The following is a 25,358-nucleotide window of genomic DNA, read 5'->3' on the forward strand; positions in this document are numbered from 1 at the left end:
GCACCATGCCCGGCCTTGTATATTTCATAGCAGTTAGAAGAGAGGACCTGAACTGTTCTGAACACAGGGAAATGAGGAATTCCAAAGTGACAGATGCCACAAACACCCTGCCGTGAGCACTACATACTCTGTGCATCTAATAAAACATCACAGGGACCCCATAAATATGTCAAATGTTATGTATCTTTTTTTACACAGGACAATCAGGAGGGATGCTGGGTCAGCGTGGAGAGCAGGGGCCGGTCGGCAGTGTCCTTGCTTGAGGCCTGCCCCCTCACTCGCAGTGAACGAGTCCCTCCCATGACTTAGCACTCAACACTGCTCCCTGCAGTCACCATCACCCAGGGGCCTCTCCACTTCCTTCCCATAATGACGAGCATGTGGGGATCGTTCTGCACACTGTGGCCAAGCACCGCACAGTGGGCAGGGACCATTCCAGCCCACTTCGCAGATAGAAAAACCGAGGCCCAGAGAGGCAAAGGGCCTGACTGAGCCTGTAAGTGATGGAGCCCCTGGAGGCTGGCTGCATGCCCCATGGGGGCCAGCTACAATGTGAGTCTTTTGGCACATGGTGGCTGCTCTCCAGCCCTGGGTTATTGTTGTGTTTTGTTTGTTTGTTTGCTTGCTTGTTTGAGACGGAGTCTCGCTCTGTTGCCCAGGCTAGAGTGCAGTGTGCAACCTCCGCCTCCCGGGTTCAAGCGATTCTCCTGCCTCAGCCTCCTGAGTAGCTGCAATTACAGGCATGTGCCACCACTCCTGGTTAATTTTTGTATTTTTAGTAGAGACAGGGTTTCATCATGTTGGTCAGGCTGATCTCAAACTCCTGACCTCGTGATCCGGCTGCCTTGGCCTCCCAAAGTGCTAGGATTATAAGCAGGAGCCACTGTGCATGGCGGGTTATGGTCCTAGTGGTGACTCTGGGGCCGAGTGGTGCAGTGACTGAATGAGTTCTGCCCAGAGGGAGCGCCCACCCGTTCTTCCTTGGCTGCCCCACCTCCCCCAGCAGCCCTGCTCCCGCCTGCCACTCACCTCCTCATCCTTGTACCAGGACAGCGACTCTGCAGTCAGCACAAACCAGTACTCCTTGGAGCCCCCCTTCATCAGGCTGATGTTGTTGATGGTCAACCAGCCCCTGCGGATCACCTGGGGGGAAGCGCGCAGCTTAGCGGAGAACCTTGCTCTGCGCCCCAGCCATCCCCCAGCGCAGCAGCCACGCCCACAGCTCAGTGGGAAGCCGGGGACTGTGATAGACACCTCCAGCCCCGAAGCCCAGGAAACCCAGTTCCACCCTGTGCCAAGCATGTCCAGCTGGAAACCAACATGGGGTGCCACCTGGGCAGGTGGGCAGATTCACTGGGTCAGGGGCTGAGGGGGACAGAGTCACGGAGGCCTGACGGAAAGGGGTCCACAGGAGGAGTCCCTAGGGCTTGTGTGTGGGGTTGTGGCAAATGAAATGTGACATCTGAGGAACTGCACTTGTTTGCGTGAGATAAGCTTCCAAGGGTGGCATCCACACAGAGGGCTAGGGTCAAAGGTGTGAGCCCAGGGGCCCTCTCCAAGCACACTGAAGGAGCGTGGCTCATGTCCCAAGCTGGCTACAAACCTGGTGGTCGTCCTTTTTACTGACACATCAGGGTTCTGGGCTGGGAGACCCCATGGATGGGGATCATGTGGCTGTAGGTGTCATCTGAGTGGGGGTCAGAACCCAGGCCTGTGCAGGGACTCACCTGACAGCTAACGGCAGGCAGCCTGGGGGCTGTGCTCCCACGCTCCCTGGCCGCTGGAGGCATGTGTGGGCCAGAGCCCCCCACCCGACTCAGGACAGGGGCCCTGGGAACTGCGGGAAGCACACAGAGGCACGCACAGGGCGGCCTGGGACCCAGGCACTGACAGACTTGGCCAAGCTACAAAGGGTGGGCTGAGCATGGCCACGGACAGCTGCGAAGGGCTAGCGTGCGCCCCCTGGGGCAGGGCATGGCAGGGCATGGCATGACAGGAGTGCCAGAGATGGGGTCTCCAGGAATCCGTCTGGGGCCCAGATGCTGTCCTAGTCGGGGCAGTCCTCTGGAGGGGCTTCATCCGGACTACCCCGACCCACCCCAGGCCTGTCATTCTGAACAGGGCCACCAGCCCACAGTTGCGGTGGCTCCTTGGTGGCTGGATGTGAGTGCTAAGCCCCAGGTGGCCATGAAGACAGAGGTGGCTAAAGAGTACCCAGGGACCCCTGGACCATGCAGAAGTCACTGCCTAGGCTGGGGACAGCATGAGATGCCACCGGGTGCCCCTTGTTAAGGCCAAGGGTACGGACTTCTCCCTCCGTAGGATGAGCAGACAGGACTCTCACAGTTGTTTGGAGCAGGCAGTGACCCCTGGCATCTGGTCATTCACAGGCTGCCTGGTGGTGGGTGAGGGGGCTGAGGCAAGCAGCCCCTGTGAGGTCACAGCATCCCCTCTGGGAGTGCAGTGACGAGCTCTTCCTGGTCTGCCCAGGAGGTCCTGGTGTTAGCATCAGGCCTGGCATTCTGGGAATGCCGCCATTCACCCGGGGGAGCGGGGTGGGTGCACTGCCTTTTCTCAGTCCAGGGCTGGGCACAGAACGAGGGCTTAGTAGGCCCTGGTTCCGTGATTGAATGACAACCAGGTGAGGGAAAACAGGGAGAGAGGCTGTCAGCGCCCCCCCAGATAAATGTGAGGCCTCCATACTCCTAGGCCTGGCCCGGATCCCAAGGAGAGGGATGTGCCCACGTACCCCTCGGTGGCCTGGCTCTCCTGCCTCCAGCCGGGCTTAGTGTTGCTCAGAGCTGGAGGACAGGGCCCATGCTATGCTTTGGGGTACATGGCCACAGGGCCAGGGCACTGATTGGGGCCATGCTGGGGATGGCACACTGAGCCTCGGGGCAGGAGGTCTGGCAGAAGCCCTGAGGTGCCCTTCTCCACATGGGTTCAGAGACAAAATCCCACCCCAGGGAGCTGCAAGCTGTGGGTGGCGAACACAGGCACTGTCAGCCATCCACAACTTGTGACCCAGAGAAAAGGGAGGGGCCAGGCCTCAGCAGAAAGTCAGGTTTGCATCCAAGGGACACATCCCAATGGGACTGGGCTTAGAAGGAAGTGGGGGTGGGAGAGACAGAAGAGGCTGCAGGCCGTCGCGGGCTGGGGTGCACAGTGACAGGCAGGCAGGCACATGGGGCAGCGTGGGCGGCAGGGCAGGCAGGGGGTGGCAGAGCAGGGATCCCCTGGCAGGCTGCTCCAGCCTCTTTCCTGGGTGAAGGTCCTGCCCCGAGTCTCCCGGGTAGAGATGGAAACCACAGCTGGGAGACCCAGAGGCCACGGCCACACTCATGACAGGGCTGGGCTATGTGGCCTCTGGTAGGAAAAGAGGAACGCCTAACCTCTTGGGGTGCAAGGGAGAAGCAGGTTCCTGGCCTTGGCCTGTCAAATTCAAGGGGACTGGGGGAAATAGGTGAGGAACCTGAAAACCACAAGCCCAAGGCCAACTGATTCCTCCCGTCACTGCCCCCACCCATGGCCGTATCTGCACCACCCAGGCCCTGGGAGCAGCAAGGCCCTGGCAGAAGATCAGCTCAGCTACAAGAAAGACCCTGGGATTGCCAGAAGATCCCTGCTAGAGGGCAGTGGCAGGGATGACCAGTGCCTTGGTGGCTGGCAGTGGGAAAATGTCCAGCAAAAGTGAGCCCCTGCTAGGACTGGAGGCCCAGACTGTGCTGTCCAAGTGTGAGAGCCGGGCTGAGGCCAGCTGCCTAGAGGCGAGCTCCTTGAACTGGGCTCAGCTCTCAGATATGAGTAGCAGGCTGCTTCCCACTGGGCTGGGCTGGACTGGGTCTCACGCCCATCTCACACCCCACACTGAGCCCCAGCTGAGAGCTCTGCACAAAGGAAGGAGGTGTTACCCACAGCAGGGACGGACAGCAAATATGATTCATCTTGGGGGTCATGTCAATCAACTGGTACGAGATACCTGGAGCACTGTGGTGAGAATTCTGAGCGTGGCAGGAAACGGTGCTAGGATCAATTAGTGTTGCCTGTCACAGGCAAAGGATAGGAGAAAGGGATAAGTGCAACAGAAGAGTCTCATCAATTTATCTGGAGGACAAGAGGCAGCATATAGGAAAGGGGCTCCTGATTGACTAGTCATGCCTGCCATGTGTAGAGAAGAGGGTATCATATGGGGAAAAAAACAATACCTTGATAACTTAGCCACATCTGCTATAGAACAGGAATGCTGGCAAGTTTATTTGGAAAGAATGCCAGGATCGATTAGCAATGTCTGCCATGGGCATGTGCTAGAGGAGCGGCACAAGGCAAAGAATGCAACTAGCCATGTCTGCCATGCGCACAAGAGGGGAAGATTTCTGCCATGTGGAAAAATATGCTCTGATCCATGAGTGACATCTGCATAGGAGAGAGAAGGAGGAGGGGCAGTGCCAAGAATGAATTCTGGTCTGGCTTAAGCGAGATCTTCCACAGTCAGGGATATGAGGGGAGGCAGGGGCAGTGTATAAGTATTTGCCATCCCTGACCTACAGGAAACCAGGAAAACCCACCAGGAACTGGCTGCAGGAGTGCGCCTTCAAGGGTGGCGGTTCAGTTAGTGCCTGTGTGAGTCAACTTACACCCAGGGCAACGCGCAGTCCAGCGCCGGCTGCGGCATGGGGTTTCCAGGTTAGCTTGATTTTTAGTATTTTTGTTATTTGGAGAGGATGGGGAACAGGGAATGTTAAGGGGTGGGCGGGGTCTCCATCACCACTAGATTCTCTAACGTTTGCTACCACACTAAGCATGTACTTACCAGGATCTCCCCCTTTGAATATGCAAAGTTAGGGTTGTGGGTGAATCAGGGAAGAGCAGGCAGAGGAAAAGAGATGGAAGGGACGTGAAGGGGACAAAGAAAAAGCAGGAAAAGCACAAAAACAGGAGAAGAGAAGATCAGGGGAAAAAACAGCAAAAGAAAAAAATTACATGCTATTAATCATATTCATGGTGTTAATATTTAATTCATTATCATCTCAAGAAACAAAAAGCAACAACATATGTATTACCTACGGCAAGCGCAAAAATAAATCATGCAATGGTTACGTTCCTCCTTCCAGTAGGCTCTATGATCGTGCAAGGTACACGGCGGAGTCCCCGCCCCCACCCCTGCCCAATGGGGAGAAGGGAGGGACATAGGCAGAAATTTTGCAAAGATTATGGGTTTCCTTTTTTTTCTTTTTTTTGAGATGGAGTCTCGCTCGGCCGCCCAGGCCAGATTGCAGTGGTGTGATCTCGGCTCACCATAACCACCATCTCCTGGTTTCAAGTGATTCTCCTGTCTCAGTCTACCAAGTAGCTGGGATTACAGGCACCCACCATCATGCCCGGCTAATTTTTTGTATTTTAGTAGAGACGGGATTTCACCATGTTGGCCAGGCTGGTCTCTAACTCTTTTTTTTTTTTTTTTTCCTGAGATGGAATCTCACTCTGTTTTCCAGGCTGGAGTGCAGTGGCACAATCGCAGCTCACTGCAAGCTCCGCCTCTTGGGTTCACGCCATTCTCCTGCCTCATCCTCCCGAGTAGCTGGGACTATAGGAGCCCGCCACCACGCCCAGCTAATTTTTGTATTTTTAGTAGAGATAGGGTTTTGCCATGTTAGCCAGGCTGGTCTCAAACTCCTGAGCTCAGGCAATCCACCCGCCTCGGCCTCCTAAAGTGCTGGAATTACAGGTGTGAGCCATTGTGCCCGGCCTATTATTAATTTTTAAGACGAGGTTGCATTGTATTGCCCTGGATGGTCATAAACTGCTGGGCTCAAGTGATCCTCCCGCCTTGGCCTCCTAAGTAGCTGGGGTGATAGGCATGAACCACCACACCCAGCTCATTTTTAAATATTATTTGTAGAGACAGGGTCTTTCTGTGTTGCCCAGGCTGGTCTCAAACTCCTAGCCTCAAGTGATCCTCCCACCTCGGCCTCCCAACATGCTGGCATTACAGGCGTGAACTACCATGCCCAGCCAAGAGTCAAGTTCTAACCCTGGCCTTGGATGGCACATAGGGTCTTTTGGGTGGGTAAAATGTGCCCACTAGGCCCTGCCAGAGTGTCGACTCTTAGACCATCTCCCAGAAGTATCTATTCCTAAGTGGCCTCCAGAGGACGAGAGAGCAGATGGCCTGGTACTGAGGCTGTGGAAACGCTTTCCACAGGCCGAGCTCCATCACTGGGGCTGGGCTGTCATTTAGTGTCCTCCCACCCCCCACGGTAGAGTGGCAGGCTGCAGAGGGGTGTGCTACCTGATTGGGGATGGCTCTCTTCTTGTTCAGCTGCGTGCTCCGCTGCTGGGCACTGAAATCAAAGAACAGACAGGGTTCATGTGGACAGGACGCTGAGGGGGAAGAAGGGCAAGAGGCGCATGTGGCCATTCTCTCCCTGGGGACCAAGTGAGCAGGCAGAGGCGGAGGCAGAGAGAAGCCCCCTGCACACAAGGAGCTGCACAAGGGAAATGGCCTGGGCATATGGAACAAGAAAATGTATCTGGTTCGATTGAGGCTTCTTAGGCCCTCAGCTCAGCCGACTTACTAAAGTGTTGGTTACTTCCAGATGTCACTAGAATCCTGGAGTTGCTAAGAGGAATTGTGAGAAGGTGTTGCCTAAGATGAGTGCAGTGGCGCGATCACAGCTCACTGCAGCCTTGACCTCCCAGGCTCAAGTAACTCCCCTGCCTCGTCTCCCGGGTAGCTGGAACCAAAGGTGCACACCACCATGCTCAGCTAATTTTTGATTTTTTATAGAGATTTTTTATATTTCACTATGTTGCCCAGGCTGGTCTTAAATTCCTAGACTCAAGGGATCCACCTGGCTCCACTTCCCAAAGTGCTGGGATTACTGGCATGAGCCACTGCGCCCGGCCTTTCTTCCTACTCTTCTCATGATTTGATCCCAACACCAGCCTGTAAGTGGCTCTAACCACAGAGCCATCCAGTCCTAGACATCAGAGTGTGGGACAGCTGCTGGCCATGAAACGGCACGTATCTTGCACGACTCCTGACCCAAATTTAGAGGACATCCAAGGTCGACAGGGTGTGTTTCTATAAGGTTCCTATGCAGCCACAATCCCAGATCTCTTTTCTTTATCCATCCTCCTTCCTGGCTAGTTCATGCCAGCATAGACAAAACCCACTATATTTTATATGTGGACACCTACTCCACCACCTTACGGTTCTAATATATTTTCTACTCTGACAATCATAAGATCACTTGCAAACAACGTACATCTCCTGTTACTTATCCATCACATTTTCTTATTGCTTTCGCTGAAACTTGCAGAACAATATGGAGAAGCAAATCAGCTTGGTCACTTTCCTGACCACCTTGGGGGTTTTGTTTTAAAGTGTAAGTTGGTTGTAGGATAAGGGAGAAAGTAGGCTTCTGTTTCTAGATCAGAAAAGGCTGGAAAACTAAGAACTGGAAAACTAAGAACAAAGGCAGAATTTTATCCAGTGTTATCCCCAACATTCAATAAGTTTATTATAGGGCTTCTCATCTGGGCTGTTTATTATTTATTTTTGAGACAGAGTCTCACTCTGTCATCCAGGCTGGAGAGCCTTGGTGTGATAATGACTCACTACCTTCCCAGGCTCAGGTCATTCTCCCACCTCAACCTCCTGAGTAGCTGAGATTATGCACCACCATCACGCCCAGTTAATTTTTGTATTTTTTTTAATAAAGACAGGGTTTCACCATGTTGCCCAGGCTGGTCTCAAACTCCTGGGTTCCAGCGATCCACCCACCTTGGCCTCCTGCAAAGTGCTGGGATTACAGGCATGAGCCACTGCGCCAGGCCTGGGCCCCGTTTATAATATTTTATTTGGAGGGTAATGGGAAGTCCAGAACATCCAAGCACAAGAAGGATTTTGATCAGCAGCATCTGAAGGAGGTGGCACTGAGCTGAGCCAACCTTCACAGTGATGGCTGGGTGACAAGTGATGCCCCAGAGGTGCTTTAAGGGCCTCCTGGCTCCCACCCTTGCTAGGGCTCCCTCAAATAGCAGCCCACAAGGTGGCCCCTCTCCTGAGCCTGGACCTAATCGGAAGCATCCTGGTGTCTTGGGGGAAAATCCAGAATCCTCCCCTGGACCTGCAGGGCCCTCCTGATGACAGGGCCTGGCCTCTGGCTCTCTTACCTCCACCTGCCTGGTCTTGTAGCCGTCCTTCCCTAGGTTCAATTCTCTGGGGTGCCCCCTGCATCACCTGACTTCTTCAGGAAGATCTCTCCAGGCCACATCCCTGGCTCCCCTTTCCCACAGCCTATACCCTACCCTCTCTTCCTACTCTCATCGTCCTCGTGACGCTTTGCTTAAAGACTCCACCTCCCCAGCCTGCAGGCTCTGAAACAGCAGGGGCTGCAGCTGGTGCGGTCAAGGTCCTGGCCCGGAGCCCCAACGCTGGCCCTGGCTCTTCAGCACCCCATAGCTCTTCAGCGGGCCCCAGGGACGTCCCACCCAGGGCTGGGGCCACCCGGCCAGGGCGTACCCGTTCACACACCAGGGCAAAGGCACACAGCAGGCAATACCCACCAGGTCACCAGCTGCTCAGTATAGTAACAGCTGGGGTAAGTGGGAAGGCCCAGGAATCCAGAGGAAAGAGTGGAGTGGTCAAAGGAAAAACAGGAGAGATTGTGAGAAGGAACTGTGGATGAAGTGTGAGAAGCAGAGACATCAAGGTGAGGAAAACAGCAGCAAACCAAAGATGGGGACCAGCGCTGTGAGCCCATACACACCTGTCAGCCGGGAGCACAGGGCTCCCCACAGGCAGGGGAGGCCCAGTCAGGGCCCTCAGCTCATCTCTAGGAGGGGTTTTGATGAGGCCCTCATTCCTTTCTTTGCCTTCCTCCTTTCTCCTCACCTACCTGGTGCCCAGCACAGAACAGGTCCTCAATCAGCTTTGTCAGGTGCACCAATAAACGTTCTATCCGGTAACCACATAGCCTGAGATTTGGCTCTAGAGGCCCTCCCCTAGGAAGCCTGCCTGGCCCGTCAAGGCAAGGCCCAACGGCTGCCCTCTGGACCTCGACAGGCCCCGCACGGCCCCACCCAGCACACTACGCCGTAACGGCCTGTGTCCCTGTTGGTTCCCTGCATGGGGCCTTCCTCTGAGGGTGGGGAGCTGGGTGTGGGTTTGCCCACTGCTCTGTCACAGGGCCTCGCGAGAGAGCATACCAGCGGCACCAGCCAGCCAGCCTCAGGCAGGAAGGCCTGCGTGAGCCTCCCCAACAATCTGAGTGAGGCCCAGGCGCGCCGAGGGACTGAAGGAATCGGCAGGTGATGCCTGAGACCACTGGCACTGATAGCGACATCCTGCTGAAATCAGAGCTCCCTGATCTGGGCCCTCATCTAGGTGCCATGGAAAGTTCTGGTTTAAATCTACAGTGTACGCCTTGAAGCGAGGGAGACCCCAGGCAGCAGTTCCCAAAGAGCAGCTTCTGGAGCCCTGAGCCCATGAGATGCTGTCCATGAAGGGGCAGAGTCTGGGAAAAGCTGCCCACTGGTCGCTAAAGGCTCTGATAAGTCCTGTGGGAGAGAGGGTGCAGCAGCTGGCTGGCTTCGCCCTCTCCCTGCAGGTCTGACCATAGCGCTGCCCTCTCCCGAAACTAACCACAGGGATGCCCCACAAAAGGCGCGTTGGTTTGGGACAGTGGACCACTATCAGCCCAGGAGAGTGTCCAGATATTCTCAGGTGGCTCTGCCTTCACCCCAGGACCCCCGATAGAGACTGTCTGACCCCCGCCCTCTCAGAGAATTCCAACTCGATCACCTCCTCGGATCTGAGAGTAAGGACTGGTGCCGCCCGACCAGCCACTGTCTCCGAAAGTACCTACTTGGCAAACCCGATGAAGTCCTCGTGGTTCGTGTTGATGTAGGACTGCTCAATGTCGATCAGCAGAAGAATCTGGGGGAAAGCGGGGGTCACTGTGAGGACAGGGCCAAGCCTGGTAAGCGGGGGTGGCGACAGGAGCATTTCCTGGTCTTGCCAGCAGGGAAGGCGTGCGAACCAGGAGGCTTCTCAGACAGGAGAACAGGGGGCTGGCGTCACACTCCCCACACCCTCACAGGCAAGAAAGCCTGGGACAACAGAGCATAGCCAGGCAGCCCAATGGGCCAGTCACAGGCAGGGCCACTGTCCCCAAGGTCTGGAGTCCTGATTGAGCCACTAACTGGCCTGGGTCTCACGTTACTGACCTGTGGAATGGGGTGACAGGAGGCCCAACTGCAAAGGGTTTAATAAGGTGCAGTCTTTGTTTTTTTTTTTCTTCAAGACTCACTCTGTCGCCCAAGCTGGAGTGCAGTGGCACGATCTGGGCTCAATGCAACCTCTGCCTCCTGGGTTCAAGCGATTCTCCTGCCTCAGCCTTCCAAGTGACTGGGATTACAGGCGCCTGCCATCACGCCCAGCTAATTGTTGCATTTTCAGTAGAGACAGGGTTTCACTGACTTGGCCAGGCTGGTCTCCAACTCCTGACCTCATGATCCACCCGCCTTGGCCTCTCAAAGTGCTGGGATTACAAGCCTGAGCCACTGCGCCTGGTTTTTTTTTTTTTTTTTTTTTGAGAGAAGAACTTACTGTGTCTCCCAGGCTGGAGTGCAGTAGAACAATCATAGCCTCAAACGCCTGGGCTGAAGCAACACCCCTGCCTCAGCCTCCCAAGATGCTGGGGCCGCAGGCATGTGCCACCACACCTGGCTGATTTTCCTTTTGTTTTTTTGTTTTTGTTTTTTTTTGTTGAGGCAGGGTCTCACTATGTTGCCCAGACTGGTCCTGAACTCCTAGGCTCAAGTGATCCTCCTGCCTCGGCCTCCCAAAGTGCTGGGATTACAGGTGTGAGCCACTGCAAGCCACTGCCTTATAAAGTCTTTTTTTCTTCTTCTCTTTTTTTTTTTGGGAGACAGAGTCTCACTGTGTCACCCAGGCTGGAGTGTAATGGTGCAATCTCTGCTCATTGCAACCTCCATCTCATGGTTTCAAGCAATTCTCCTGCCTCAGGGTCCCAAGTAACTGGGACTACAGGCACACACTGCACCAGCCGGCTAATTTTTTATATTTTAGTAGAGACGGGTTTTCACCATGTTGCCCAGGTTGGTCTTGAACTCCTGAGCTCAGGCAATCCGCCCACCTTGGCTTCCCAAAGTGCTAGGATTATAGGCGTGGGCCACCATGCCCGGCCTGTAAAGTCTTTAGCGCCTGGTGTGTTCAAAGTGCTGCATTAAAACTGTGAAGCTAATTTGGCCAACTATGAACACTAAAATAAAACACACACGTGTGTGCACACATGCACACACACACACACACATTTAAGCTAGAAAGGTAAAGTCTCAGGTAAAGAGCAGGGCTTGCGAGTCCACTGCATTTGCTGAAACTCTCCCTCCCTCATGTTTCTTGTCCTTTGCCCAGGATGAAGTTGGTCTATGGGAACCATGGATCCAGGCAGCTCACTGGCTTGGCTCCCATTCACAACACGCCAGGCTGCTGGGGAGGAGGGGCTCGGATGCTCCTCACTGGACTCCCCTGGCCCTGGGCCAGTCACTTCCCCTCACTGCACCTTCAAGTTTCCGAGAATAAAGTAGGGCAAGGCACCCGGACTTGTTGGCCCGCTGGAAAATGCCAGGGTGCTCCGTCTGTGGGAGCAAGTGTGGCTGGTTTAATAAGGCCTGAGTCTTCTCAACCCAGCGCTCTCAGATCTGGCCCGGGAGCATGGCAGGTGAGCACCAGGGGCTGTGGAAGGGCCAGCAGCATTCTCACTAATAGTAACAACAAAAAGAATCAGACTCTTCCAGACTTTTGGTACAATTTCCAAGCTACAGCAGCTCTGAGGCATAGGCGCATCGGTGCCCTGAGGGAGCAATTGGCCAAATCAAAACTGGGCGCCTCTCCGCAGGACGAATGAGCCGATTTCATCCCCATCAACGGCAAGCGGAGAAGGACCATTTTAAACACAGTGACATAACAAGCAAGGGCTTAATTAAGCTCTGGTTTCAACAAACAGTTGTAAAAAGAACACAGAGGACAACTGAGAGAAAGTGACTCAAAACAGATTCAGAGGCCGGGCGCGGTGGCTCAAGCCTGTAATCCCAGCACTTTGGGAGGCCGAGACGGGCGGATCACAAGGTCAGGAGATCGAGACCATCCTGGCTATCACGGTGAAACCCCGTCTCTACTAAAAATACAAAAAATTAGCCGGGCGCGGTGGTGGGCGCCTGTAGTCCCAGCTACTTGGGAGGCTGAGGCAGGAGAATGGCGTGAACCCGGGAGGCGGAGCTTGCAGTGAGCTGAGATCCGGCCACTGTACTCCAGCCTGGGCGGCAGAGCGAGACTCCTTCTCAAAAAAAAAAAAAAAAAAAAAAACCAGATCCAGAAGCGGTGGCTCACACCTGTCATCCTAGCACTTTGCGGGGCCGAGGCAGGCGGATCACTTGAGGTCGGGAGTTCAAGACCAGCCTGGCCAACATGGCAAAATCCCATCTCTACTAAAAATACAAAAATTATCCAAGTGTGATGGCTCACTCCTGTAATCCCAGCTACTTGGGAAGCTGAGGCTGCGGAAGAGTGTAAGGATGGCCCAGTGCTTAGTGGGTGACAGTCTCAGCTGCTGGGGGAGGCAGCGACTTCGCGTGTGTGCTTGCAAGCCTTTGCAAGAAAGTGTTAAATGCTGAAACAGAAAAAGCAGGCTGGGTGTGGTAGCTCATGCCTATAATCCCAGCACTTTGGGAGGCTGAGGCGGGCAGATTGCCTGAGGTCAGGAGTTCAAGACCAGCCTGGCCAACATGGTGAAAATCTGTCTCTACTAAAAATACAAAAATTAGGTGGGTGTAGTGGCATATGCCTGTAGTCCTGGCTACTTGGGAGGCTGAGGCATGAGAATCACTTGAACCTGGGAAGTGGAGGTGGCAGTGAGTCGAGATCGTGCCACTGCACCCCAGCCTGGACGACAGAGCAAAACTCTGTCTCAAACACACACACACACCCACACACACACACACACCCCCCCACACCACAGAAAGCATCCCAAACACCCTCCAGCAGGCAAGTGGAGGCCCATGCTGTGCTCCATCCATTCCCGGGAAGACTGCTTAGTGATCAAGGCAGCAAACTGCAGATACAACAACAGGCTTGGCTCCCAAATGCACGACGCCGAGGGGAGGGAGGGAGGGAGGGAGGGAAGAAGGGAGGCAGGAAGGGAGTCAAGAGTCAATGGGCCTCACACTGTGGGAGTCCACTGGAAAGACTATAGGATAGGGAGCGGACTGGTGGTGGCCAGGGCCTGGGGATTTCCTTTGCTGCTGCTTTTTTTAAGAGACAGGGTCTCGCTCTTTCTCCCAGGCTGGAGAGCAATGGCACGACCATAACTTACTGAAGCCTTGATCTTGTGGGCTCAAGGGATCCTCCCACCTCAGCCTCCGAAGGAGCTGGGACCACAGGCATGTGCCACCATGCCTGGCTAATTTTTTTATGTTTTTGTAGAGACAAGGTCTTGCTGTGTTGCCCAGGTTGGTCTCGAACTCCTGGGCTCAATCTATCCTCCTGCCTGAGACTCCCTAAGTGCTGGATTATAGGCATGAGTTACTACACCCAGCCTGGCCTGTGGATTTTTGAGGGGTTGACTACAAAGAGGCATAGGGACAGGGATTTTAGGAGGTGATAGAACCGCTCCGTATCTTGATTGAGGTGAGGGTTACTTTGCCATATGCTGCTGTCAGCACGCACAGAACAGTACACTTGACATTTACTGTATGTAAATTATACCCAATAAAGAAGACAAAAGGCCAGTACCTGGTCCTTGGTTCTCCCCTCCCGTTCCCGGATGTAAGTGGTGACGATTCGCTCTGTCTCCTCTCGTAACCGGGGGTAGGAACTAAGCTGGGGGAACAAGCAGAGTGGCCGCGTTGGCGGGGTCCTCGTGGCACGGGAAGCAACACGAATCACACAGATAAAAAATGTGGAGGGGGGTGGGGAATGAGATATGAGGGGGCCCACCGAGCCCACACCTTGCTCCTGGCCCCCAGTGAGTCCAGCTGGGAGCTAAGAGCAGAAGAGTGGGGGCGCTGTGGACCGGAGAGAGCAGGAGAGCAGAGCTGCTTTTCCAGCCAGCGGCCAGGAGGCAGGAGGCGGCATGAAAGCAGAAAAGCAGGGACATGTTTGCCACCCAGGGCTTCAGGGCACCCCCCTCCTGCCCAGCACTGGGTGAGAGCAGGAACCCTGAAGGGCCTCGCCAGCATGAGTGAGTAGCGTCTGCTCTAGAATGGTAAGGGGGGCGTCTGGGCCATCAGCCTCGGTGGGAACTCCTTGCAGAGAACCACTCCTGATCGCTGTATCTGTGGCACCCACTCCCCAAATGCACCCACCTCCCCAGGCTTCATCTGCAACACCAACTTAACCAGACCTCATGCACAGGGGAGTGCCATCTTCTGCAGTCTGGGTCAAGCCCATGCGTTGGGGAAAATGGAAAGGTTACTCTCAGGTGGCCTAGACCATGAGAACACGCAGGGCTACACTGATGATGTGTTTCCTGTGTTCTGCTGTTTTGGTGCTGGCTGGGAAACCCCTTTCTTATGGGTTCCAGGAAAGGGCACTGCTTAGTAAATGCGATGCGTTCGGCACCATCAAAGGCTGACCGCCCCCAAGGGCAGCCACAGCGCGTGTGCGATGCCACTGCCCCCATTCCATCTGCCAATGCAACGTGGCGACATCTCAAAGTGACAACTGGTACGGGGAAGGGGGTTCCTGCTGAGGCTGAATTTTCCAGATGCTCGGGTTGAGACTAACACATGGAGGGGGAGGAAGGGGATAAACGCGGAGGTGAGAACGAAACCTGTTACCTTCTCGGCACACTTTTTAATGACCGTGGCCAGCTCTGAGACCACGAGATCAACACACTTCAAACTCGGCTCTTTGAGTTTTACAATCTGTTTTTTCACAATGGCTTCAAAGGCCATGTCGGGGGTGAAGAGCCCCGTCCTGGGTCATGCGGAGGGCAGGACGAGGCAGAAAGACACCCAGGGACAGTGCAGGCCACACACGCAGGACAGGAGACAGAGAGAAGAGAAGAAACGAGAGTCATCTGATTAGTCCATGCACGGGGGAGCCTGCGCCCGCATTTGCCCCGGAAGCTGCTTCGGATCAAAGAGGTCTGGGGTTTGGGGGTGTGGGCTCGGTCTGGGGTGTAGTTACAGAAGGGCCACGGGGGGTTGTCATTGCACAGACAGACAGCCAAGGTGTGCGGAGGCCTCTAACGTTCATGTCCATGACACCTGGCTCTAGGATGAGTATTTTCCAACCTGTTTGGGCTGTTTTCCCCCTCCCTTTTCTAATCGAAGAAGCTTAAGCAGCAAATGTGGGCTTTTCCAGACTGAGAACAGACGGGCTCAAGCAGAAATTCCCTGGAAACCCAGAGCGCTGGGGACACTGTGGTCGCGCAAGCACAGACTGCCCACTGGGAGGCATTTCAGCTGCTTGGCCAAAGCGTGCTGCCCTGGGAACCAGGCCCGCGGCATTGGAGCGGGTTGGGGGAGCCCAGCGTGTCCTGCCGAATGGAGGCAGTGGCTCATCGAGGGCGCATAGAGGCACTGTGACTGAGTGGATCCAAAAATGGGCTGCCCCTGGGGGACAGTATGGGGTGCAGGGTGTGGCAGGGGCACTTAGGAGCCCAGCTGGCTCTCATTATGTCGCTGGCATTCAGGCCTTTCCCGGAGCTGAGGGACAGAGAAGTCGGTGGCTTCAGGGAAATCTGAGAATGCCGGGCATTGGTCAAGAAGGGGCGACAGCCAGGGAGCTTCAAGGAGCTCAGCCTCCAGCAGTTGACGCGGGGGGTCCCTCTCTGCTTCCCAGGAGGCAGCAAAGCAACAGCCCAGTGAAACCCCAATTTCATCAGACACATGCTAGGCTTGGTATCAGGGTCCCAGGGACAACTGTGCATCTATCTGGCCAGTCCAGGAGGCCTGGCACTCCCCTGTTGGGCCCAGGCTGACATGCTCCTGTCCCAGCCTCTGGGGAGAGGCCAAGTTCACGGACACGAAGCGATATGGGGAGAAAAGGCACTAGTGGGGGCCAATGAGGCGCTGGGAGCCTGATACCAAACCCCCATACCCCCGTTTCCACAAGGTCAGGAGTCACCCTGCCGAGGGAGCAATACCTTACTGGTACACTGCCTAACTGTATTGATTAGCTCCTGGATAACCAGGTCGACACATTTCAGACAGGGCTCTTTCAGCTTGACGACCTGCTTTTTCACAATGGCCTCGAATGCCAAGTCCGGGGTGAAAAGCCCAGTCCTGAAACCATCCAGACCCGGGGGCAGGGGAGATAAGTCAGAGAGAAACAAAGCATGGTCAGCAATTTCATTGGCCCTGGCTGGGTCCCCAACAAGGAACGAAGGTTGCGTCATGTGTGGGGCCGGATGCCTGAGTCCACTGCCCGGAAACCCTCAGGGTGACCCGAGGACCCCACGGCGATGGAAGGGCAGACACCTGCAGCGACTACCTTTGTTAGAATAAGGAGGGAACCCAAGAGGCTCACAAGGAACCCGTGATGGGGACTCATGCTGGCTTCCCAAAACCCTGATTCAGTGCCGCCCCACCCCTCCCCAGGCACACCTGCAATGAGCTTTCTTAGTTTAGCATGAGGTTCACACCAACCGACAGGGCAGGAACCAAGCCCTATTTGATCAGGAGCCACAGACAGCCCTGAAGCCTACGACAGAGGCAGGACTGAGACACATCCACCCTCACGTGCCCTTGGAGACCCATAGGGAGGGGCTCACAGCTACTGAAAACCATCCAAGAGCCCTCTTAAGGCCTAACGATTAGGGGCTCAGAGGTTTGGGCAACCTAATTAGTGGGGGGTGGCACCGCGGAGAGGAAGAGACAGTGGTGACTCTCCTCGTGGAACTTGCCTGACTCCATGGATGTTCTTAATGGCGTAGCTGATCTCCCGTCGTAAGTCCTTCTCGTCAAACTCCATCTGAGAAGAGAAACCAAGCACATGCGTGGAGGAACCTGGGGCGCCCCCACGGCAGGCATGCATCTGGGGAACATTCTCTCCCATGTGCGAATGTATTCACAAGGCGGAATATTTAACTCGTCGAAATTTTACCAAAAAATTGAAAACTGGCCAGATACAGTGGCTCACACCTGTAATCTCAGCACTTTGGGAGGCCAAGGCAGGCAGATGGCTTGAGCCCAGGAGTTTCAGACCAGCCTGGGCCACATAGTGAGACCCCATCTCTACTAAAAATACAAAAATTGGCCAGGTGGACTGGTGCACGTCTATAGTCCCAGCTACTTGGGAGGCTGAGGTGGGAGGATCATCCAAGCCCAGGAGGTCGAAGCTACAGTGAGCTGTGATTGCACCACTGCACTCCAGCCTGGGTGGAAGAGCAAGACCCTGTCTCAAAAAAATAAAAACAAACAAATTAATTAAAACCCAGTTTCAGAAAGCATGACATGAAACCAACACTCTCGGCCGGGCGCGGTGGCTCAAGCCTGTAATCCCAGCACTTTGGGAGGCCGAGATGGGTGGATCACGAGGTCAGGAGATCGAGACCATCCTGGCTAACACGGTGAAACCCCGTCTCTAGTGAAAAATACAAAAAATTAGCCGGGCAAAGTGGCGGGTGCCTGTAGTCCCAGCTACTCGGGAGGCTGAGGCAGGAGAATGGCGTGAACCCGGGAGGCGGAGCTTGCAGTGAGCTGAGATCCGGCCACTGCACTCCAGCCTGGGCGACAGAGCCAGACTCCGTCTCAAAAAAAAAAAAAAAAAAAAAAAAAAAAAAAAAAAAAAAAAAAGAAACCAACACTCTCATTATATTGGTGGGAATATACATTCATGTGAACTTAGATTTTTCAGACTATCAGTATGCACTACTTACCACACCTGGTTTTTTCTTTTTTTTTTTTTTTTTTTAAGATAGGGTCTGGCTCTGTCACTGAGGCTGGAGTGTGGTGGTGCGATCTTGGCTCACTGCTGCATCCTCTGCCTCCTGGGTTCAAGTGATTCTCCTACCTCAGCCTCCCAAGAAGCTGGGACTACAGGCACATGCCACCACACCTGGATAATTTTTGTATTTTTAGTAGAGATGGGGTTTCACCATGTTGCCAGGTTGGTCTTGAACTCCTGGGCTCAAATGATCAGCCCCCCTTGGCATCCCACAGATTACAGGCGTGAGCCACTGCATTTGGTCTTGCTCCTCTGATTTTAAAAAAACTACTGTTTTTTTTTTTTAATAAAAAAAATTTTTAAATGCTATGTGCTTATTGTAAACAGTATAAAACTTCAAGCAAATCACAAAAAAAAAAAAAAAAAAAAAAAGAGGAAAAAGAAGTCCTAAATCCTAGCGCCCAGGGCTGACATTTTTGCAAACATCCTTGCAAATACAAAGAAACACTTGTAGACATCCGTGTTCAGTTTCATACATAAGGATGCTGTATGTATCAGCTGAGTGCTATATTGCACATGCTGGCTCCAATGCCTATTTTCTTCCTTTCTTCAATGACATGCTAGGGCCATCTTCTCATGTAAATTTATCTGTATTTTCTATGTATTTTGCAAAGAATGTACATTGGCTTTTGTCAGAGGAAAAACACAGGGGTTTTCACATTGTTCTACCCCAAACCTCAAAGCTTAGTGTTGGGAAAGGAAGGCCATGGGGCATCTCATCCAGGCCACACCCTGCCCACCACAGGTTCAGGCCTAGAGGTAGGAGCTTGAGACCTTATTGCCTGGGAGGAGGCCTGACTGGAGGCCAGCAGGAAGGTGCCTGACCAAAGACAGGAGGGCCCAGCCCCCGGGGCGCTACCTTCACCAGCTCAAATGGGAACCGCTCGTGGAAGATGCGATTGATTCGGGCGCCCCCGGAGAGCTCCAGTGTGTCCACCTGATCTCCTGAGCCCTCGATCCTCTTCTCAAAATCCACCCCAAACTGCTGGACCATCCTATGAGGAAAAGGAAAAGGCAAGCATCAAAGCAGAGGTTTCCACACTGCTCTGGAATGATGTTCCAAGTCAAGCCAAGGTTTACTGTTCTTTTATCATTCTTCAGCAGCAAAATGTCTTCTGTCTATGTTAAAACAAATAAACCAAATTCAAGAGCTCCCAATGGCAAATGCTGGCTACGAGTCAGACTCAAGCTAAGCTTGTTTCGATTATTCACCCATTCAATCAAAGAAGGCCCACTTATTCCTCCCACTTTGCAGAAGACAGGAGAGTTCAGGAGTCAAAGCTCAGCACCTCTGCCCTAATTTGCAGGATGCAACTTGATTTGCAGGATGCTGGGAAGGAAAGGTAGCCACTTCTGCACAATTCAGGTACTTCTGCAGGTTCCTGCCACCTCCCAGCCTGCTGGGCTTGGTCCTACCCCACTGATGGGATGTAAGGCCTTGGACAGGATTTTGTCCCTCTAAGCCTCGATTCCTCATCTCCAAAATGCATTGAGGGTAAACATCTACCTCCTTCGTGGGGACTGAAGATGTTTCTAGATCCCATTACCTCCAAGAAGTCACTGATCCTAAAATGCACTGTTATTTTGTGTGTCCGCAAAAAAAGAAAAAATGCTGCCACGAATGGTGATTCTGCAGACACCTGGTTTCACACAAGTTAAAATGCTTTCTTGGCCGAGTGCGGTGGCCCACGCCTGTAATACTAGCACTTTAGGATGCTGAGGTGAGAAGGTGAGAGGAGGGCTTTAGTTTGGGAGTTCGAGACCACCCTGGGCAACATAGTAAGACCTCATTTTATTAAAAACAAACAAACAAACAAAAAACGCTGGACACGGTGGCTCACGCCTACAATACCAGCACTTTGGGAGGCTGAGGCAGGCAGATCACCTGAGCCCAGGAGTTTGAGACCAGCCTGGATAACATGGCAAAACCTCATCTCTACTGAAAATACAAAAACGAGCCAGGTGTGGTGGTGCATGCCTCTAGTCCTGGTTAACTGGGAGGCTGAGGCAGGGGAACCGCTTGAACCTGGGCGGCGGAGGATGCAGTGAGCCAAGATTGTACCACTGCACTCCAGCCTGGGCGAGACAGAGTGAAACCCTGTCTCAAAAAAAAAAAAAAAAAAAGAAAGAAAACTGTTCTTGGTAAATTGCTTAGACTGGGCCTGGCCCTTAAAAAGAGTCTCTCAGCATTGCTTATTGGCACCGTGAATAGTATAAAAGATGATCTTGTTCGCGTTTTAGTTTTCCTAAGCGTTCCTAATTGCTCTCCCTAGTGTACTGGGCTGTCTCCCCTCATCAGTTTCACCCCCGAAATTGATGATCTACTGAAGTACCTGGAGACTTGCCCCTAAAGGGGAGCTGCTCAATGGTGACCACTGCCAGGGCCACCAAGGCTGGGCTGCCAAAGAAAGAGGGGGTCTCCCTTCATACCCCAAGTGGAAGAGGCAAGCACAAGCTGCCCAGATTCCCAAAATCTCTTTCCTCACATGAAGCAAAGGGTGCGCACATTTAATTTCCTTCCAGGACACACACGAAGGCCTACATTCATGCTTCACCTGGAATGGGGAATTTGTTTTTGTTTGCGTTTTTTTTGAGATGGAGTCTCACTCTATCGCCCAGGCTGGAGTGCAGTGGCGCAATCTCGGCTCACTGCAACCTCCGTCTCCTGGGTTCGAGCGATTCTCCCGCCTCAGCCTCCCCAGTAGCTGGGATTGCATGTGCCCGCCACCACGCCCAGCTGATTTTTGTGTTTTTAGGATAAATGGGGTTTCAGCATGTTGGCCAGGCTGGTCTCAGTCTCCTGACCTCAAGTGATCTGCCCGTCCTGGCCTCCCAAAGTGCTGGGATTACAAGCGTGAGCCACCGCACCTGGCCTGGAATGGAGAATTTGAATTGTGGACCAAACCAGGACCAAGGTCGGCAAAGGTACAGCACTCAACTAATGACAGACAACAGACTGGGGAGGGGTTTGGGCAAGGATGGAGACTCTGGAGACCTGCTCTCAGCCACAGGGGACAAAGCATACCTGGGCACCAGCCTCCTGGGGGCCCTGGAGGTGATTTATGGGCCCAACCCTTGCTGCACAATCAGAGTATTCTGGACAATTGTGACTGGCTGGTAGGTGTCCCATGGAATTCTGGTTTAATCCTGCCCCCCTGTACCTCGGAATGTGCTCTTAGTAACATAGTGAGACTTTGTCTCTACAAAAATAGAAAAATTAGCCAGGCACGGTGGCGCACACCTGTATTATTCCCAGCTACTCAGGAGACTGTGGTGGGAGGATCACCTGACCCCAAGTGGTGAGCCAGGATTGCACCACTGCACTCTAGCGTGGGCAACAAGGCAAGACCGTTTCAAAAACAAACACATGAGGGCCGGGCGTGGTAGCTCATGCCTACAATCCCAGCACTTAGGGAGGCCGAGGTGGGCAGATCACCTGAGGTCAGGAGTTCGACACCAGCCTGGCCAACACGGTGAAACCCCTGTCTCTACTAAAAATACAAAAATTCGCTGGGCATGGTGGCGCATGCCTGTAATCCCAGCTACTCAGGAGGCTGAGACAGGATAATTGCTTGAACCTGGGAGGTTGCAGTGAGCTGAGATCATGCCACTGAGCTTCAGCCTGGGTGACAGAGCAAGACTCCATCTCAGGAAAAAACAACAACAACAACAAACCACCAAATACATAAATAAAATAAAATGAAAAAATTGCCTGTAATCCCAGCACTTTGGGAGGCCGAGGTGGGCGGATCACAAGGTCAGGAGATCGAGACTACGGTGACACCCTACCTCTACTAAAAAAAATACAAAAAATTAGCTGGGCGCGGTGGAGGGTGCCTGTAGTCCCAGCTACTTGGGAGGCTGAGGCAGGAGAATGGCAGGAACCCAGGAGGCGGAGCTTGCAGTGAGCCGAGATCGCGCCACTGCACTCCAGCCAGGGGGAGAGAGCGAGACTCCGTCTCAAAAAAAAAAAAAAACAAAATGAAAAAATCAATTTTAAACACGTACGTACGTTCCTTAACCCCTCTGCTGGGGTCTTTGCCCTGCAGGAATCCTCGCCTGTACAGTCACAGATGAACTTACAAGCATCTGTTAATGCAAAAAAAACAAGCAAACCCCTGGGTGTCCCCTATGGGCATTGAGATACATGAACAGTCTGTGGGCCGCGCCAGGCGGAGACAGAAGGCTCCAGGCTTTGCTTTAACAAGAAGAGAAAAGCCAAGTGCAGAATTCAGGGGCTGGGGGATGTCTATTACCGTAATTTCCGTTCTCTTGTAAGGCACGAACCGAGAAAGACCGCCCATGTCTGCATGAGGACTTTGGACCCTGAGATAAAATGCTAAATCGAGAAGGCTCAGCTCTTGAGAGGGGACGCAGATAACAGTGGCACTTCTCCATGGTGATGTCAAAACTACCTGGGCAGGGAAGGCCCTGCAAGGCACTGGTTACAAATGACGTAACATGCTAAGCCCCAGGGGACAGGCACTGTTTGTGACGGGCATTCCCTGGCCCAGTCCTGCCACAGGCTTAAAAAATAGCATTTAACTTTATTTATTTACTTATTTATTTTTGAGATGGAGTCTTGCTCTGTCTGCTCAGGCTGGAGCGCAGTGGTGTGATCTTGGCTCACTGCAACCTCTGCCTCCCAGGTTCAAGTGATCGTCCTGCCTTAGCCTCCCAAGTAGCTGGGACTACAGGCGCCCACCACCATGCCTCGCTAATTTTTGTATTTTTTTCATAGAGACAGGGTTTTACCATGTTGGTCAGGGTGGTCTTGAACTCCTGACCTCAAGTGATCCACCCACTTATGCCTCTCAAAGTGCTGGGAATACAGGCGTGAACCATCGTGCCCAGCCTAATTTTTTTTTTTTTTTAAATTTCATACGGACAGGATCTCACTTTGTTGCTCAGGCTGGTCTCAAACTCCTGGCTTCAAGCAATCCTCCTGCCTTGGCATCCCCACGTGCTGGGATTACAGGCACCTTGTAATCTGCCAGTTTGTCCCCATGGCCATGTGAGATGACAGGTGCTATGACCCTCACTTTAGAGGTGTAGAAAATGAGGCTCAGAGAGGTCCTGTCACCTGCCTGTGGTCACCCATCAGGCCCAGGTCCTCCCTCAGGCTGAATCCTCCACAACAACACTTCCTTCAGTCCAGTAGGCTGAATCCTGTGGTTTTGGGTTTTTTTTTTTTGAGACGGAGTCTTGCTCTGTCACCCAGGCTGGAGGGTGGTGGCACGATCTCGGCTCACTGCAACATCCACCTCCCGGGTTCAAGCGATTCTCCTGCCTCAGCCTCCCGAGTAGCTAGAATTACAGGGATGCACCACCATGCCTGGCTATGAATCTCCTCTTGAAGCCTGCAAAGGGCCACTATCTGCTGTGTCAAGGATGTCTGAGCATAAAAGCACTCTGGTCCCTGAGCCCACGACCATGCACTGCTGCCTGGCAGAGGGGGTGGGGGGATGCCAGGGCTGTGATGGCCAGAGGAGGCAGTGTCCTCCTGCTGTCCCTGTGGGAAGTGCCTCATGCATGGTACCATCTGCAGTATGAGCTACCCAAGAGTCCCTGTCACCTGCTCTGGTCCAGCTGTTCCAGTGTCTCAGGGACCCTTACAGGCCCAAAGCCAAAAGGTCAGAGGCAGAAGAGTCCCCGAGTGAGAATTTGGGATTGTGGGGGCACACCTGCTCCCAAACCTCACAGCTAGGCAGCTGCACCAACCAAGTCACGGGGCGGATCTTAAGAGCCCAAGCCGGAGAGGGAACTAACCCAAGGTCTGACTCCTACCCTCTCTCCCATGTCTCTTCTCCCACTACAGCCAGGGAAGCCTGTGAGCACCTGAGTCAGCCCTGACCCTCCTGCGCTCAGAACCGTCCACGGCTCCCACCTCACTCACAGCAAAAGCCAGTGTCCTCCATGAGGTCCCACAAGGCCCTGCACAGCTGCTCCTTCACCTCCTCCCCGTCCCCTCACTCACTCCATCCAGCCACACGGTCCTCCTCTGACATGCCCGACCCAGTCCTGCCCCAGGGCCTGTGCACTGGCCGGGCTTCATCCCACATGGCTCCCTCCCTCACCTGCTTCAGGTCTTCGCCTGACACTCAACTTCTTCTTTTTTTTTTTGAGACAGAGGCTTACTCTGTTGCCCAGGCTGATGTGCAGTGATGTGTCCTCAGCTCACTGAAACCTCTGCCTCTTGGGTTCAAGCGATTCTCTTGCCTCAGTCTCCCAAGTAGCTGGGATTACAGGAGAATGCCACCATGCCCGGCCAATTTTTGTATTTTCAGAAGAGACAGGGTTTCACCACGTTGGCCAAGCTGGTCTTGAACTCCAGACCTCAAGTGATCCTCTCGCCTCAGCCTCACAAAACGTTGGGATTACAGGCATGAGCCACCATGCCTGGCCAACGCTCACTTTCTTTTTTTTGTTGGAGATGGAGTCTTGCCCTATCACCCAGGTTGGAGTGCAATGGCGTGATCTCGGCTCACTGCAACCTCCGCTCCAGGGTTCAAGCAATTCTCCTGCCTCAGCCTCTTGAGTAGCTAGGATTACAGGCATGCACCACCATGCCTGGCTAATTTTGCAATTTTATTTATTTATTTATTTATTTATTTATTTATTTATTTATTTATTTATTTTGAGACGGAGTCTCGCTCTGTCGCCCAGGCTGGAGTGCAGTGGCGGGATCTCGGCTCTCTGCAAGCTCCGCCTCCCGGGTTCACGCCATTTTCCTGCCTCAGCCTCCCGAGTAGCTGGGACTACAGGCGCCCACCACCACGCCCAGCTAATTTTTTTGTATTTTTAGTAGAGACGGGGTTTCACCATGTTAGCCAGGATGGTCTCGATCTCCTGACCTTGTGATCCGCCCGCCTCAGCCTCCCAAAGTGCTGGGATTACAGGCGTGAGCCACCGCGCCCAGCCTATTTATTTATTTTTGAGACGGAGTCTCGCTCTGATGCCCAGGCTGGAGTGCAGTGGCGCAATCTCGGCTCACTGCAAGCTCCACCTCCTGGGTTCATGCCATTCTCCTGCCTCAGCCTCCCGAGTAGCTGGGACCACAGGCGCCCACCACCACGCTCAGCTAATTTTTTGTAATTTTTTTAGTAGAGATGGGGTTTCACCGCATTAGCCAGGATGGTCTTGATCTCCTGACCTTGTGATCCGCCCGTCTCGCCCTCCCAAAGTGCTGGGATTACAGGCGTGAGCCACCGCACCCGGCCGGCCAACGCTCCCCTTCTAAAGGAGGCTGTTCCCGACGACTCCCACACTGGCACCACTTTCATAATTTGACATTTAAATTAACACACTATACATTTTCTTTCTTATTTTTTGTCCCATTCGTCCCACTTCCCCCCATTCTGAGTACTCCAGGGGGCAG

At 53.5% G+C, this 25,358-nt stretch overlaps 1 protein-coding gene across 8 annotated transcripts in view; it reads right to left on the reverse strand.

Annotated features, from left to right (window-relative positions):
- DNM2 (dynamin 2) overlaps nucleotides 1-25,358 on the reverse strand; it is a 111,435-nt gene that overhangs the window by 16,960 nt on the left and 69,117 nt on the right. For 3 of the 8 annotated variants that reach the window (XM_007995257.3, XM_007995251.3, XM_007995249.3), the window contains exons 8-15: nucleotides 18,840-18,975; nucleotides 16,938-17,005; nucleotides 16,179-16,317; nucleotides 13,820-13,906; nucleotides 9,873-9,943; nucleotides 6,290-6,341; nucleotides 4,811-4,822; nucleotides 1,030-1,143 (exon numbers count right to left, since the gene is read on the reverse strand). In XM_007995257.3, the coding sequence (XP_007993448.2) occupies nucleotides 1,030-1,143; nucleotides 4,811-4,822; nucleotides 6,290-6,341; nucleotides 9,873-9,943; nucleotides 13,820-13,906; nucleotides 16,179-16,317; nucleotides 16,938-17,005; nucleotides 18,840-18,975 (679 nt within the window). Of the gene's footprint in view, nucleotides 1-1,029; nucleotides 1,144-4,810; nucleotides 4,823-6,289; nucleotides 6,342-9,872; nucleotides 9,944-13,819; nucleotides 13,907-14,865; nucleotides 15,005-16,178; nucleotides 16,318-16,937; nucleotides 17,006-18,839; nucleotides 18,976-25,358 lie in introns of all 8 variants that reach the window. The other 5 variants (XM_007995252.3, XM_007995250.3, XM_007995256.3 and 2 more) reach the window with 3 other exon arrangements.

The sequence above is a fragment of the Chlorocebus sabaeus genome, chromosome 6, assembly GCF_047675955.1.
Source record: "Chlorocebus sabaeus isolate Y175 chromosome 6, mChlSab1.0.hap1, whole genome shotgun sequence".
Taxonomy (NCBI): domain Eukaryota; kingdom Metazoa; phylum Chordata; class Mammalia; order Primates; family Cercopithecidae; genus Chlorocebus; species Chlorocebus sabaeus.